Source organism: Salvia splendens, chromosome 7 (genome assembly GCF_004379255.2).
Source record: "Salvia splendens isolate huo1 chromosome 7, SspV2, whole genome shotgun sequence".
Taxonomy (NCBI): Eukaryota; Viridiplantae; Streptophyta; class Magnoliopsida; order Lamiales; family Lamiaceae; genus Salvia; species Salvia splendens.
Window position 1 is genome coordinate 16,401,209 of NC_056038.1, and position 14,386 is coordinate 16,415,594.

A 14,386-nucleotide genomic window follows, 5' to 3' on the forward strand; every position below is an offset into this window, starting at 1 on the left:
TGGTCCAAGTGTGAGAAGTTTTTGTTAAAGATATGTTTGTGTAGTTTGGGTTTTCTGTCTATTCTTCTCACACTTGACCTACTTCTTGGTCTAAGTGTGAGAAGTTTCTCTTTTTTTTTTCTTTCTGTTTTAGTTGTTAATGTTTAGAGTTTAACATTTTTTTTATCTTCTCCCACTTAGCCCAATGCTTGGTCTAAGTGTGAGAAGTTTGTTTCTCTACTTTTGACACCAACCACCCTATTTTCCACTTCATCAAGTCACTTGAGGACAAGCTGTAATGAAGTGGGAGGGGGGAAACAGTTGGTGTAGTTAGTGTCAAAGTTATGTGTCTTGTTTAGCCAGGAATCTTCTGTTAGTGTTTTTGCTTGATATGTTTTTAGATAAGAATTGGTTTAAGAAAATGAAGGCAAGATTCCCTTAATAAGAGTGATTGAAGAGATGATACATGTTGATTTGTGAGTTTCCCTTATTTAATAAACCAAAATCTGCTTGGAAGATGTGAGGAAGATAGAAGTAGCTTTAATCTAATCCCTGTGTGAAACTCTCTAAAATGTGAGTTAAAAGCCAGAGTAAAACACTTTCTTCTAAAATAAAAAAATAGAGAGGCTGCCTTGATGCTTAGAGGGAAATGACGCAAGTTAGTGAGGACTAAAGGCAATAAGAACAGCCAGTTGAGCTTAATTCTTTCGAACCAAATGAACCTGCCTCACTGTAAGGGCTCCCCCTAGTTACACATTTTGAGCCTAAAATATGATCATCCCTTCTTTGGAAACCCTAACCCTTCATGTCATTTGAACAAGGGGATGGGCTACAAGCACACATTGATTGAAGGAATTACCGGAGCATGTCGTGAGGATCCCATCGTGAAGACTTCTACCGATGTGAAGTCTCTATTTTTTTATCTTAATCATGTATTATCATTGTACGATTTCTAGATTGTAATACCGACTCTAAGGGTATGTTTTCCCTTGATTTACTTCACCCCCCATCGGTCTATGTTGCTTCGGCTCTTAGGCATGTATCCCTCGGGTATACCCATGTTTGCTTGTACCTCTTTCTTTTATATTCCATTCATTGATTCATCAAAAAAAGGGGATGGGCTAGGGTAACTCACCGTTTGGGGATAGGAAACAACTTGTGGAATAGGGGGGTATAAAACAAAAAGATAGAAAGAAAACGGGCAGGAAACATTGTAACCTGACCCAGAAAAAAAAAGAAAAAAGAGAAAGGCAGAAAAAGAAAGTTAGAAAATGGGCAGGAAGAATGTATAACCTGGCCCACAAAAAAAGAAAATAGAAAAAAAGAGAGAGGGCAGGAAATGATGTAACCTGACCCTAAGAAAAGTTAGATAAATAAGGCCAAAATGGCCAGGGGTATTTCCAAGGTTTCAGATTGTACATATGGAGGTTGTCCTAGTTTTGTCTCTAAGTTCACATGTCATTTATACTTCTATATACGTTATGAACTTAGAACGACTCTCACCTTTATACACTACAACCCTTGCCCCATTACAACCTAAATAAAGAACTTATGGAGTTAGCTTCTATCAACAGAACTAGAGCATCAATGGTATGGCAAAATGAATGAGAGAATGGTCCTACCAATTCTGGTGAGGATTGAGTGACCGAGTGAAACCAACAGTTGGAAGATAGAAGCTATCTTGACAAACAAACAAGCATGATTAGGTAGAAGAGGGGAGGGAAAGAAATCTGAAACTATAGACGATTGGATTGACCTTAAGCTTGTGGGGACGATTGCCAAACAACACAAACCTGTTCTGTCTTTCTTGTCTTTTCATTCTTTCCTTTTTACTCTTCAATGTGTTTAGTTTACTTATGTGTTTCTCCTCTCTAGATCCTTTACATATGTGTTTTTGTTTACTGTTTCAGAATAAGAACCATGCTTTGAAACTTTTCTTTTTTTTTTTCTTTTCTTTCATACTTGAGGACAAATATGGGTTAAGTGTGAGCAGTTTGATGGGGCTCGTTTCACGCATGTGTTCTAGCATAAAACTACATCAAATTCTGTAAACTAATGTCCAATTTTGAGCCAGGAGTGTGTAAAAATCCGTCATATCCAGAAAATGAGTTGATCAACTGGGCGGACGAATGGATCAAGAGAAGGGGGAAAAATGCTGCGCAAATGGATCAAGTTGGAGCAAATAGTAGGCAGCGGGAGCACCTAATGAGAAGACTGATGCGTCGCATAAAAAGATCCTCAAGGCAAGGGGTAAAGCAGGCTTTTCAGAAAACAAATGCCCTAAAGATCAAGACCTCACGCCTTCCTATAAATGGAGATAGAGAAGGAGGAAGGAAAAAGCTTCCAGGGCGACACTCATTAGTTTTCAACTCTCTTCTAGAGTTGGAATTGGGATCTCCAAACACTTCATCTTCCTGATTTCTCTCACACACACACTTGGTCCTATTTTAGTTTAGTTTAGTGGTTGCTTGGTGTTGGTTTTAGCTTTAATCATTCTGTTCTTGCTATTCCACTTCGAGAAGAAGTGATAAAACAATTTTTATGTTTTGTTGTTTGTTTTTCAGTCTACTTTTGATGTTGTTGACACTTTGATGTTTTCGATTCAGTCTATTTGAAGCTATGTTTTCATTCCCAGCTGATGTGTTCTGTTTTAATGCATTATACTTCTGATCTGTTTTGATTTTCGTTTGATGTTGCATGTCTTAGCTCAAGTGTCTTGTTCCGTTTCGATTTGTTTGGATCTGAGTTTTCTATTTAAGTTTCCGTCTTGTTGTGAAGGAAATCATGAGTAATCTGTCTAGAATGTTTAGATCTGATTTTCGTTTCTGCATGTTTAGATCACTGATATGCAAATCCACATAGAAACCATCGCTTTCATCTTTTAACAAAAAGGAGTCCATCATCTTCCTCAACTTGAAAATATCCAACCTATCATGCTCCACTTCCTGCAAAGGCTCTCCGAGTGCAAAAATCTCATTACATGATCCATATATGCCAGCTTTACTGGCATAAATTGATCCACTAACATAAACACTAGAACGAGTTGCCTCTTTTGCTTGTGAAATTACATGCGGGAGATTCGAATCTAATTGCTTTTCATCGGCTCTGTGCAAAATCTTCTCAGTGTCTTACAATACATCTTCTTCCCCAATTTAATTCCGATTAAATAATCGATTGCAGTATCATCATAATGAACTTGACAAGATTGCACTGATTCATCAATATCATCGACAAACGACTCTATGGAGCCATACCTGATATCAGGGCTGCACGGAAGAGAGATCACGGCTGGTAGCGGTGTAACAGCGGGCAGCGGTGTTGTTGAACGGTTGTGGCTTGGTAGATGCCAACAGGAGGGCAAACGCTGCGGTGGGGGTTGCTGGTCGAGCATGAGCTCCTGGTGATGATTGGGTTGTTGCTAGTAGGCGTGCTGCTGGTGCAGATGTAGCTGCGGTGGCTGCAAGGGCCATCCGATTGAGGACTTTGGTTGCTGACCGTAGGGAGGTTGTGGTGTGTGCGGATTGTAGGTTTGGTAGGATTGTTGCCACTCCAACAACTCAAGCTGATGTGCGAGAGTAGGTTGTTACGTAGGAATCACTTGCAGCATATGAGTAAAGTATTGAATTAGTGGCGGTAGGGCTCAGGATCATACGCCAACACGAGACCATAGATCGGGACTTACTGGTCAGGACCGGGCTGGAGGTAGTTCCATAGCTGTCCGTTGGGCGGGTCAGGTGGAGGTCGCTGCTGCACAACAGTAGTTGCAACAGGCCGAGAAGGTTGTTCGTGGTAGGAAATCACCGAAGTTGTATACGACGAGAGAAACTTATCATACTCGTCCAACCTCTTCTCGAATCTGTTTAGGATAATCATTATCTTATCCAATATGTAGGATAGAATGATTTTCTCGTCGGACTTCATGGATGGAGGATGAGAACTGGATCAAAGCACCAATTATTAAGGGATAATTTCCCTTAACAAGATTCTGACATCGGGATTGCGATCGACGGGGAATAAAAGACAGTCCCTGGAGCTTTTTCCATCGATCAAACCAAGAACAATACATAATTCAAATAAAAGCGTGAAAATAAAATAAGGATAATTATTTTTCTGGATTGATTGAGAAGGATACAATGACTGATATTTATAAGACTAGCCCTAACTTAATGAACAAGAAATTAAAGATCCTAAGAATATATGAGAAAGATATGCTAAATCAATATTAACTAAATAATAGATACATGGCAATATTCCTAGTGATATACTCGTATCAACCCCCCCTCCCCGCGGTTGAAATCCACCTTGTCCTCAAGGTGGGAACACGAAGCAAAGAAAAGAGTCGCTGATTACATAAGCTTGACGAAGTATATCTCCTCCCGAATCAAATATGCATGATTGCTGTCTTGGAGCAAATGCAACACCATTCCATAGTTGCTTCACACATTCGACAGTTGTTACACACAACCCTTTCCTTTTTCCTTGACATAATGTCGTCCTTTAATACAACATTAGCTTCTGGCCTAAAATATTTGTTTTCTCCCCTGAACTCAGCCACACTTCTCTGCTTCCTTTCATTCACAATCTTATTCTTCGGCGAAGATTGTGAGTTCACCGAACGAGTTGTGGGCGAAGAAAGCCCGTCATCATCTTGTGGGTCGAGGATAGGAACTTCAATCGAAACACTAAAGTCTTCCCCAGCGTTGAACGGATGGATCAACTGAGCATCGGCATTGAGCGTTGTTGAACAATGACTAACGATTGCAATCACACTAACATCAACAACATAGACTTCCTTAATTTCTTTGTGTAACATTTTTTCTGAGGTTTCTCCTAAACCAGTAGCAGAAACATTGGAACGGCCCGTCTCAGGAATTATTCTCTCACCAAAAGAAGAATTAGAGCAGTCTTCTCGCTCATGTTTCACTCCCTTTGAAATATCATGAGCAAGAGTACTATCTCCACCCGATGAAAACCTCTCACTCCCTTGCTCTGAATTTGTGACCTTCTCATCCAAGCAATTCGGCGGCGGCTGGTAGGTATTTTTAGGCGGTGCTGGGGTTTGTATACTAAAAGATGCTTCGAGCATACATGGCCTTGTACAGTCAACTCATGCACGTATACGAGATAACGTCACATCCACTTGTTTACCTAACTATGAGAATAGATAATATAATATAATGATTTATTTATTGAAATATAAATAAACAAGTCTAAGTCTTCTTACTAAGAAGGTTAAAGTAGGGAATCTGATGGGTTCCCGGTAGGAGACTTGACCAGTTCTAGAAAGAAGAAAAATAAGTTCACAACCTAACAACCTAGATAGGCATTGGCTATCTATTGGTATGGTTGCAGTGTTTGTGATAATTCTCTCTTACCTAAGAAGAGATTAGTAGCACTAGTGTGGTAGAGCACTGAAAGGATCAACTCGAAATATATTCTTTATTGCTATCTACTGAAAGAATATACTTCAGAAATTTTTTATTATTTCTTAGTCTGTGCAAATATTATTAATATTGCTTAATCAGATGCCACTTTGACTTATCAAATTGTGATAGTTTTTCACAACTTAATCATGTTATCTTGCGTGGTAGTAATTAAATAACATGAAAATATTAGAATATTATTTCATAGAATTCGCGTGCCCAGTATTGCATGATTTTATCATCAAGAGGTTTTGAAAAAAGAAATTTATTTTTCAGAAATCTGCGCAGTTGGAATTTTATTCCATGAATAATAAATACAGTTTTAAACTAGAAAACTCTTTGGAGAATTAATTTAATTCAAGTCACATAGCAGACAAAGAATTAAACTAATGGATTAAGATAATCTTAAATGCGGGAAATATTATAAAATAAAATGGAACACAAGTTCTTCAAAATTTGGTGATTTAGATGGGAGTTCAATATTATTCTTTAGTGGAATAAAATAATATTCCATTAGATAATATATTAAATCATGGGTTAATTGATTAAATAAGTTTATTGTCTAATGGGCTAGCCCAACATCTAATCACTTCATGGATCCCCATTGTAGCTCAATAAGTCCATTTTATAAATAGTGAAGAGAGGCGGGAAAGCCTAGTACACAATACACAATTCACAACTCTCCAACCCTAAACTTAGCCACCGTTTACACGGCCTCTCTCTCTCTTCCTTGTCTTGATTTTCGAGCCACACCAAAGGGAAGGCTAGGGTTTTGGTTCTTGTCTTATCTTGTGATGATTCTCGTTTCATGCATGTGTTTTATGTAAAAACTACATCAAATTCTGTTAACTAACAACCAATTTTGAGCCAGGTGTGTGTGAAATCCGCCATTTTTAGCCCTAATCCCCATTGTAGCTCAATAAGTCCATTTTATAAATAGTGAAGAGAGGCGGGAAAGCCTAGTACACAATACACAATTCACAACTCTCCAACCCTAAATTTAGCCGCCGTTTACACGGCCTCTCTCTCTCTTTCTTGTCTTGATTTTCGAGCCACACCAAAGGAAAGGCTAGGGTTTTGGTTCTTGTCTTATCTTGTGATGATTCTCGTTTCATGCATGTGTTTTATGTAAAAACTACATCAAATTCTGTTAACTAACAACCAATTTTGAGCTAGGTATGTGTGAAATCCGCCATTTTTAGAGAACTTAGTTGATCAACTGGACGGATGAGTAGATCAGGAGAAGGAGCCAAATTGATGCGCGAACGGATCAAGTTGGAACAAATTACATGCAGTGGGAACACCAATTCGAAGACTGATGTGCTGTACAAGAAAAATCCCCAAGAGAAAAGGGCAGAACTGACTTTTCAGAGATCAAATGCCCTAGGGATCCAGACCTCACGTCTTCCTATAAATGGACATAGAGAAGGAGGAAGGAGACAACTCAGAACAGTGACGCTCATTAGTTTAGTTTAGTTTAGCTGGTAGTTTGGTGTTGGTTTTTGCATTTTTAATCTTTCTGTTCTAGCTATTCCACTCCGAGAAGGGGTGATGAAATAATTTACTACTTACGTAGTTTGTTTTCAACTTATTTTCGGTGCTATCGACATCCCGACGTTTTGATTTAGTCAATTTGAAGTTATGTTTTGTTTTCAGTTGATTTGTTCTGATTTCCATGCATGATATTCTGATCTACTTTCAGTTTCCGTTTTATGTAGCACATTTTAGCTCAAATGTCTTGTTTCATGTCGATTTGGTCAGATCTGAGTTTTCAGTGCACGTTTCTGTTTTTGATTTAGCCGTTTATGTTTCGTGTCTGCATGATTATGGGTTAGTTTTCTTGTTTACGTAGTTGTTGCTTAGATTTTAGGAGTAGATCGAAATTTATGAGTTGTTATGAAGTTTCATCTTCCATAGCTTTTCAGATCTGTTCTTAACTCTGTTTCCCATGTTGATTTTCGGAAGAAGATGAAGTTGTTAAAAAGTTTTTACTTTATCGTACACTTTGCAGGGGACTGACAGTCCCCGTTTATTTTGTTTGTCCATTTGTGGAAAATTTAATCAAGTTGATCAAGTAGCTTAGTTTAGTTTTCATGAGTTGATCAGTTTAGTAGTTTAATTTTTCTTAAGTCAAGTAGTTAACTTAACCCACCCCCTAGAAAGATGGCTGCTAGTCAAGTAGTTAACTTAACCCACCCCCTAGAAAGCGTGGTAGCAGCCATCCTCAATCTCATGTTTAGCAAACAAATGTCAAGCACCTCATCTCCGTGGGATCGATCCTTACTTCCATATACTAATTAATAGTATTGTGGGTTAAAGTTTTGAAAACATGTCTCTTGAGCTCTTCCATTCATCTCACTCAAATAGGATTACGTTAAGTTGATCAGTCTGAATCTCCACTGGATCCACTCATCTGTTTTTTACAGGTAGAAGGCGTACAAATTGGCCAGCCGGATCAGTTTGACAATCCAACTTGAGCAAGCCTCAACGATAAGACAAGAGCACGCAAAAGAAGCGAATTTCATCCTGTTCATTCTAATTCATAGAATTGAATCAAGATAAGTTGTTTTGTGTATTGGTCTCCCAAGATCTATCTCATTATTGTTGATTCTTCAAGATCTACCCACCCAGATGAACAATCAAGGACGTGGGAATAGAACGGAATATTCGTGGTCAAGAACTCAAGGATTACAAGGAGTTTCAGCTAGCAACATCGATCCAATTTTGGATCAAAAGGTAACAATCAATGATCTCTACATCAAATAGTATACTTATGTGGTTTTGATGTGTTTTATATATAGATCTAGATTTAATTGCATGAAATTGGAATCAAATACATAATCACCTACATAGATCCGTAAGGATATGTTTGTTTTCCATGTCTTTCACTGCGGTAACCCCAACAACTGAAATCAGACAATTTCTTAGGCTCTGATTATGTATTTGATTAATTGAAAATTTTTAAAATTTGTGTAAGAGCTAGGGATTTTTGAAAATCATGCAATTACGTGTTATATGTTTATAATATGTGTTGGATCTATGTTTTTCTTGATTGTATTTTCAGATCCATGACATGATGTTCTAGATCGATGATTGAATATTGAGATTATTGGATTTAAATCCTAAAATCTACAAAATATTCTAGATATATGATGGATATTATTAGATCTATATATTCTAAGTAATATATACTAGATTATATGTTTAAATTGATACATATATGTATGTGTTTAAGTGAATACATGTGTTTGAATCAAGAAATAAGGTTATCCATGATTGAACACTTGGATCGATGAAAGAATATTTTGAATCTTGGATCTAATTCAAGTTTTTCACAAAATAATTCTAGATCTAAGCAAGTATTCATAGATTTACGAATTTATGTTTTTAATATGCTAGAACAATTTAAATTGCTAAAAGCTTGAAATTTAAATATGCATGTTTTGACATGAATATAAGTGATTGTTATAATTGAGAAACGAGAAATCAAATTGAATCGAAAACGAAGAAAAAATAATTGAAACTAGGGTTTCAATAAACCCTAGCTTCGAGCCCACCGGAAATTAGCGACGAGAGAGGAGCTGGGGGTGACGGCCGGTCTTGGTCGTCATCCGGCGACAACTCCAGTTCAGTGGGAGCACGGCGGGTGACGGTTCGAGGACACGGCAGTGCTGTCTGCAGTGGATCGAATCTGCTTCGGAAGATCCGACGACGTGGGCCACCTGTGGATGGTGCAGCGGCTGATCATCGTCGAAGGCGACTCCACATGGGGGGCGATGGTTTGAGGAGACGGCGGCGCGACGGATCAGCTTCACTAAATCCAGCGATGTGAGCCTCCGGCGGCTGGTGCAGCTGATGATAATCGTCGAAGGCGGCTCCATGCGGCGGTGCAGGCAACGGTTGCGAGATCCCGACGACCAGATGCGGAGGGGAGAGGCTACAGCGGTTGACGGCTGCCTGAAACCTTAATTACGGTTTGGGCCGCAATTTTGTTTCCATCCCGTTGTTTTTCGTGTTTTCATTTGGTTTCTTGGTGCACATGTGACGACCCGAACTTTTGATATTATAAATGTAAGAAGTGACGGCTAAATATGTATATGTCCCTCTTTTTCCCAACTTTAAAAAAAATATATATAATAAATATAAATAAACTAATTAATAAAATTATATTAATTTATTCCAAGTATAGCTTTGATGAGTCAAGAGTATGTTATATTAGTCATTTTGATGACTAATCAAAGCTAAGAAAGTAGGCTTGGTTAGTAAATAGTACGTGTCATGAATTGTACATAAAGTTACCAATGAACACTTATATATATATGATCTTCTGTTACACCTCTTTGATGTTTTTTTAAAAAAAAAGAGATTACACCACTTCATAAAATTCACACCTACACTAAAACATACGCTGAGTTTTGAAGTGAAACAAAAAGTAACACAAAGAAAGGAGATTTACGAAGAAAGTAACGACGAAAAACGAAGGATCTTTTCCTAATAGTTGGAAAGTAAATAAGGTGAGCTTTCCATCCTATATATTAATGTGGATAAAAATTGCAAAGTAATTTCGAGATAAGTTATGTTGAAAATCCAAATTTATGCTCGTCAATATTATTGTCCCGTCATAAATGATTTATGCCTATCTGCCTTGGTTATGCCAAATATGTTATAATCGAATTCGGGTTCAAGTAAGGCCGCAAACCTTGCTTGGACTAGTGTACACAAATGGACCGTGAGCCGTTGGCCGGTCATGTAACTGTCGTGGAAGGTGGCCACCTTCCCGGTACACAAATGTTAAGATATGGTAAAGGAACTTAGACCGCGGTTGAACATAGAATTTTAGCAAGCTCGGGGCCTTTTAAGTAAAAAAAATCCATGAGTGTTGCTGTAATGACGTGACAATATTTTCAAATATATAATTGTATCTTTCGGCATTGTGTTCACTGAATACTCCTGTACTCAGCTCTGTATGTATTTCTAAATGTGCAGGTTGAGCTGCATAACGGTGAAGCAAGGGTGTAGAGAGAAAGTTCTTTTGAGTTTGATCTAGTAAGACCTCCGAGGTTTATGTCTCTATACATGAAACTGTGTTGTTTACTTCCGCTGTGAAAGCTATAACTACTAATCCTATTTTGTATCATAACGCTATCTTTTGATCCTATATTACTCCTACTCAAGTATTCCAGGATGTATACATGATATTTTGATAATCTCCCGGTTGAATCTGTACTTGTTATTGCTCATCCCTATTTCTCATCCCCACTTCTCTTAACACTTCCCTTTTAGTCACGAATTTCCATACTATACTATCCTTAGGTAGTGCGGACGTGATAGAGTGGTATCAGAGCAAGTTCTTTTCTGCCCTAAATCTGAGTATCAATTTCTTTTCATTTCTCTGTCTAGACTCTTTTCCACTAGATTGTAAGATGATCAACTCTCAACACTCTCACCTATCGCACTCAACCAGAAGAATGATTCAAAAGGCAAGTTATGTAATTAATGAAAGGAATGAATAAAGAACGAGAAATCGGGTCAAAGAAGAAAATAAGTTATTACCATCTTTCGCTTTTCTGAGCGAAAAATAACAATAAATGGAGGATTATAACAAGTAGAAAGCAACCTAGTAACAAAACTTAAGTGTGGAATCTTGAGGCAATAAGATATTATCATATCTCTTCATAATTTATTTTAATATCACAGATATAGATATACTTATGTGGCACGAAGAGATGTTAATTGATGAATGTTTTAGTGTAGATGGCCCTTTTCCGACTTACCGCTAGGATGAGAACGTCACCGATACAAAGCCCAGAAGATATGATAGAAGAGTACGAGGAATGTGTTATGCGCTTTAATGAAGATCTAGGAGAATTTCTTGCTCGGTTTGGCAAGCTCTGGAGACGGGCCCACCGGTATGGGGTTGATGATATGGATGGGATTTCACGACTTGTTAGTCTACGACCTTCTACTTGGCAGCAATGGTCTAGGATGATCTCCAGGGATTATATTTTCTATCGTAGGCCACGCTTTGTGTACACAGGTGATTTCCTCCGCTTCTTAGGGGAAATTCAGTTGTGTTATACTGTTTACAGACATGCTCCTCTAGGGCCATATATATTGCCTGGTGACCCCATCCCAGCAGGAGGATCCATACTTCCGGGTCAGCCGAGTATCGTGCCTGGTATGATGCCACCTTCTCCTTGGCCCGTTACTCGGGGGACATAAGGCACGATATGAGGCTGAGGCAGGCCCGTCACGACCATTATCCGATGAAAGAAGGTGGTCACCAGTGAGGATCCCTGAGGCGCAAGCACCTATCGAACATGCTACAACGACAGACACGTCAGCAAAGAGGCGCAGACGGGGTAAGGCCCCAGCTTGTACTCCTATCGACTTGAACGATCAGCCAGCTACGGTGGGTATTGGTCGTTTACAGCCTCTATCCGCGACCCCACGCGTATCTCCAGTTGAGGGAACTTCTCTGGTCTCTGTTTACCACCCGCCGACTTCAGAGGAGCTCAAGTTTAATGCCTGGATATTTAGTCATTTTGATGAGATGACTCATGGACGATATAGGCCAGGAGGGAGTCGCATGACTGCCATCGTCATTAGCAGTTCTGATGATGAAGACTTTGAAGAAGAGCCAGAGGAAGAGCCAGAAGAAGGTCTGACTTGCAAGTCAGAAGCCAGTGTCACGAAACCTACAACACCTTAGTAGTAGAATAGATGTGATCATTGTACTTACCCGAAACAGACCCGTGTGAGACTGTTCTGTTATGTTTTTTGTTTTGTGTATAGTATCTACTACTTTTTGTATGATGCATATATGGGTACATGTATTTCATGTTTAGGTTTTGACGATGTTTCGGATAGTAGCATGATGCTTGTAAAACTATATTTTGTACAAAAAGTCCTTTTGGTTACCCAAAAAGGCAATTTTCACATGTATATATAAATGTACATATTTTCAACGACTTCATTATCCTTATTGGTATTGTTGATTCGATTGTATTGTTGAATAATTTTAGTCCGACACAATACAAATAGCGTTTATTTATTTATTTATTCATTTTATCAATCTAAATGGTTTTATCACATATACATTTACACGTAAAGACTTATCAAAAAGAAATGTTTTTTCAATTTAGAATGCCACCAAGGAGAGTTGGGCGACCTCGAGGGAGAGGGAGAGGAAAAGGAATTGGAGTAGTGCCACCACCCGAACATGAAGAATTTGAGGAACAACGCGAAATAACTCCACCACCTCTAGTACCGGATCGAAGAAAAGAAGAGATGTTCCTGAAACAAAACCACCAATATTTGATGGTATTGGTGATCCGACGGATGCAGAAACTTAGATACGCATAATTGAATGCATTTTCGACTTATTTCACTTCACAGATCCAAAGTGTTTAATTTGTGTGCCTTTCCAATTAAAAGGGTCAGCAGATTACTGGTGGGAGGCAAGAAAAAAAAATAATGGGGGCTCAAGAGTTAACTAATATGACCTGGGAGAAATTCAAAGAAGGATTCTATGAGAAATATATTCCCAAAAGTTACCGGAAGAATAAGGAAATGGAATTTTATAATCTGAAACAAGGGAGGATGTCAGTAACAGATTACGAGCGTATATTCACTGACATGTCCAGATATGCCCCGGATCAGGTTAACACAGAGGAGAAAATGGCTGAAAAATTTTGTGTTGGGTTAAGACATGAAATAAGAATGGCACTGGCAAGCCATGGTGGGTTATCTTATTCCGAATCTCTTAAACGAGCGCTTGACATTGAGTTAGCAATGCCAGTAGAGAAACCTATGCCTAGTGTACCACCGCCACATGCTCAAATTCAAAGTCCGGCAAAAGAAAGTGGGATGGTAATCGAACTCAGTATGAACAAAAAAAACCATGGTATAGCCAAGATCGTGCGCAGAACTTTCCGAGACAGTCTACTTTCAATTCAGCGGGAGGCCGGCAAAGTCCCATTCCATGCTCCAATTGTAACAAGATACATAATGGGATATGTAGAGCCGGGACTGAAGCTTGATATAAATGTGGTAAAATTGGTCATTTTGCTAAAGATTGTCCAACCAAGTCTTATGGAAGGGGTACAGGACCCTATCCACTAGGACAACACTCCCTGCTACGGGCGGTAAATGCACAACCTCAGAAAGGTCAGCAACAACCCCCACGATGTCCTCAACACCATCAAGTGAGGCTCCCAACACAGGCCAAGGCCTACGCACTGAGGCGGGGGCAGCCTGATGGAGAAAAAGGAAATCTGGCAGGTATGGCTATGCTACTTGACATGCCTGTCATTTTGTTATTTGATACTGGCGCTTCACATTCTTTTATATCGGACTCTTGTGTTGATACCTTGAAACTGCGTACTGAACCAGCTGAATATAAAATTAAGGTAACCTCACCCGTCGGAGGAATTATAGAAATCACTCGAACTTGCTCGAACATAGAAGTTTTATTGGGGGAACATAGGATCCTAGTTAGTAATTTGAAGGTCTTGAAAATGTGTGATGCTGACCTTATACTAGGAATGGATTGGTTGGCCGAAAACCATGTCACCATCCAATACAAAGAAAGAAAATTTTTCTTTCAAAACACAAGCGAAGAACGAACAAGCTTCTATGGGGTCACCATGAATAAACGAAAATCCATAATCTCTGCCTTACAAGCAACAACATTAATAAGAAAAGGGTATCCCGCTTACCTCGTTTACCTGAACGAGGAACATAAGAAAAAAATAGAAATCGGGGATGTGAATGTCGTGTGTGAGGTTCCAGACGTGTTTCTTAATGTTCTACCTGGGTTACCACCTGATAGACAACTAGAATTTAACATTGATTTGGAACCTGGATTTGCCCCAATATCAAAAGCACCATACCGGATGGCGGCAAAGGAATTGGGAGAACTCAAGATACAGTTACAGGAACTCATGGATCTAGGCTTTATCAGACCTAGCACTTCACCATGA

At 39.0% G+C, this 14,386-nt stretch overlaps 1 protein-coding gene across 1 annotated transcript; it reads left to right on the forward strand.

Annotated features, from left to right (window-relative positions):
• Positions 1–13,687: 13,687 nt before the first annotated feature.
• LOC121810492 lies at positions 13,688–14,386 on the forward strand. The gene has a single exon (XM_042211254.1). It carries the CDS (start codon positions 13,688–13,690, stop codon positions 14,384–14,386), a length of 699 nt encoding a protein of 232 aa, XP_042067188.1.

Bases quoted from the DNA above. Each gene is read 5' to 3' on its own strand.
- LOC121810492 (XM_042211254.1), top strand. From the start codon at position 13,688: ATGGCTATGCTACTTGACATGCCTGTCATTTTGTTATTTGATACTGGC.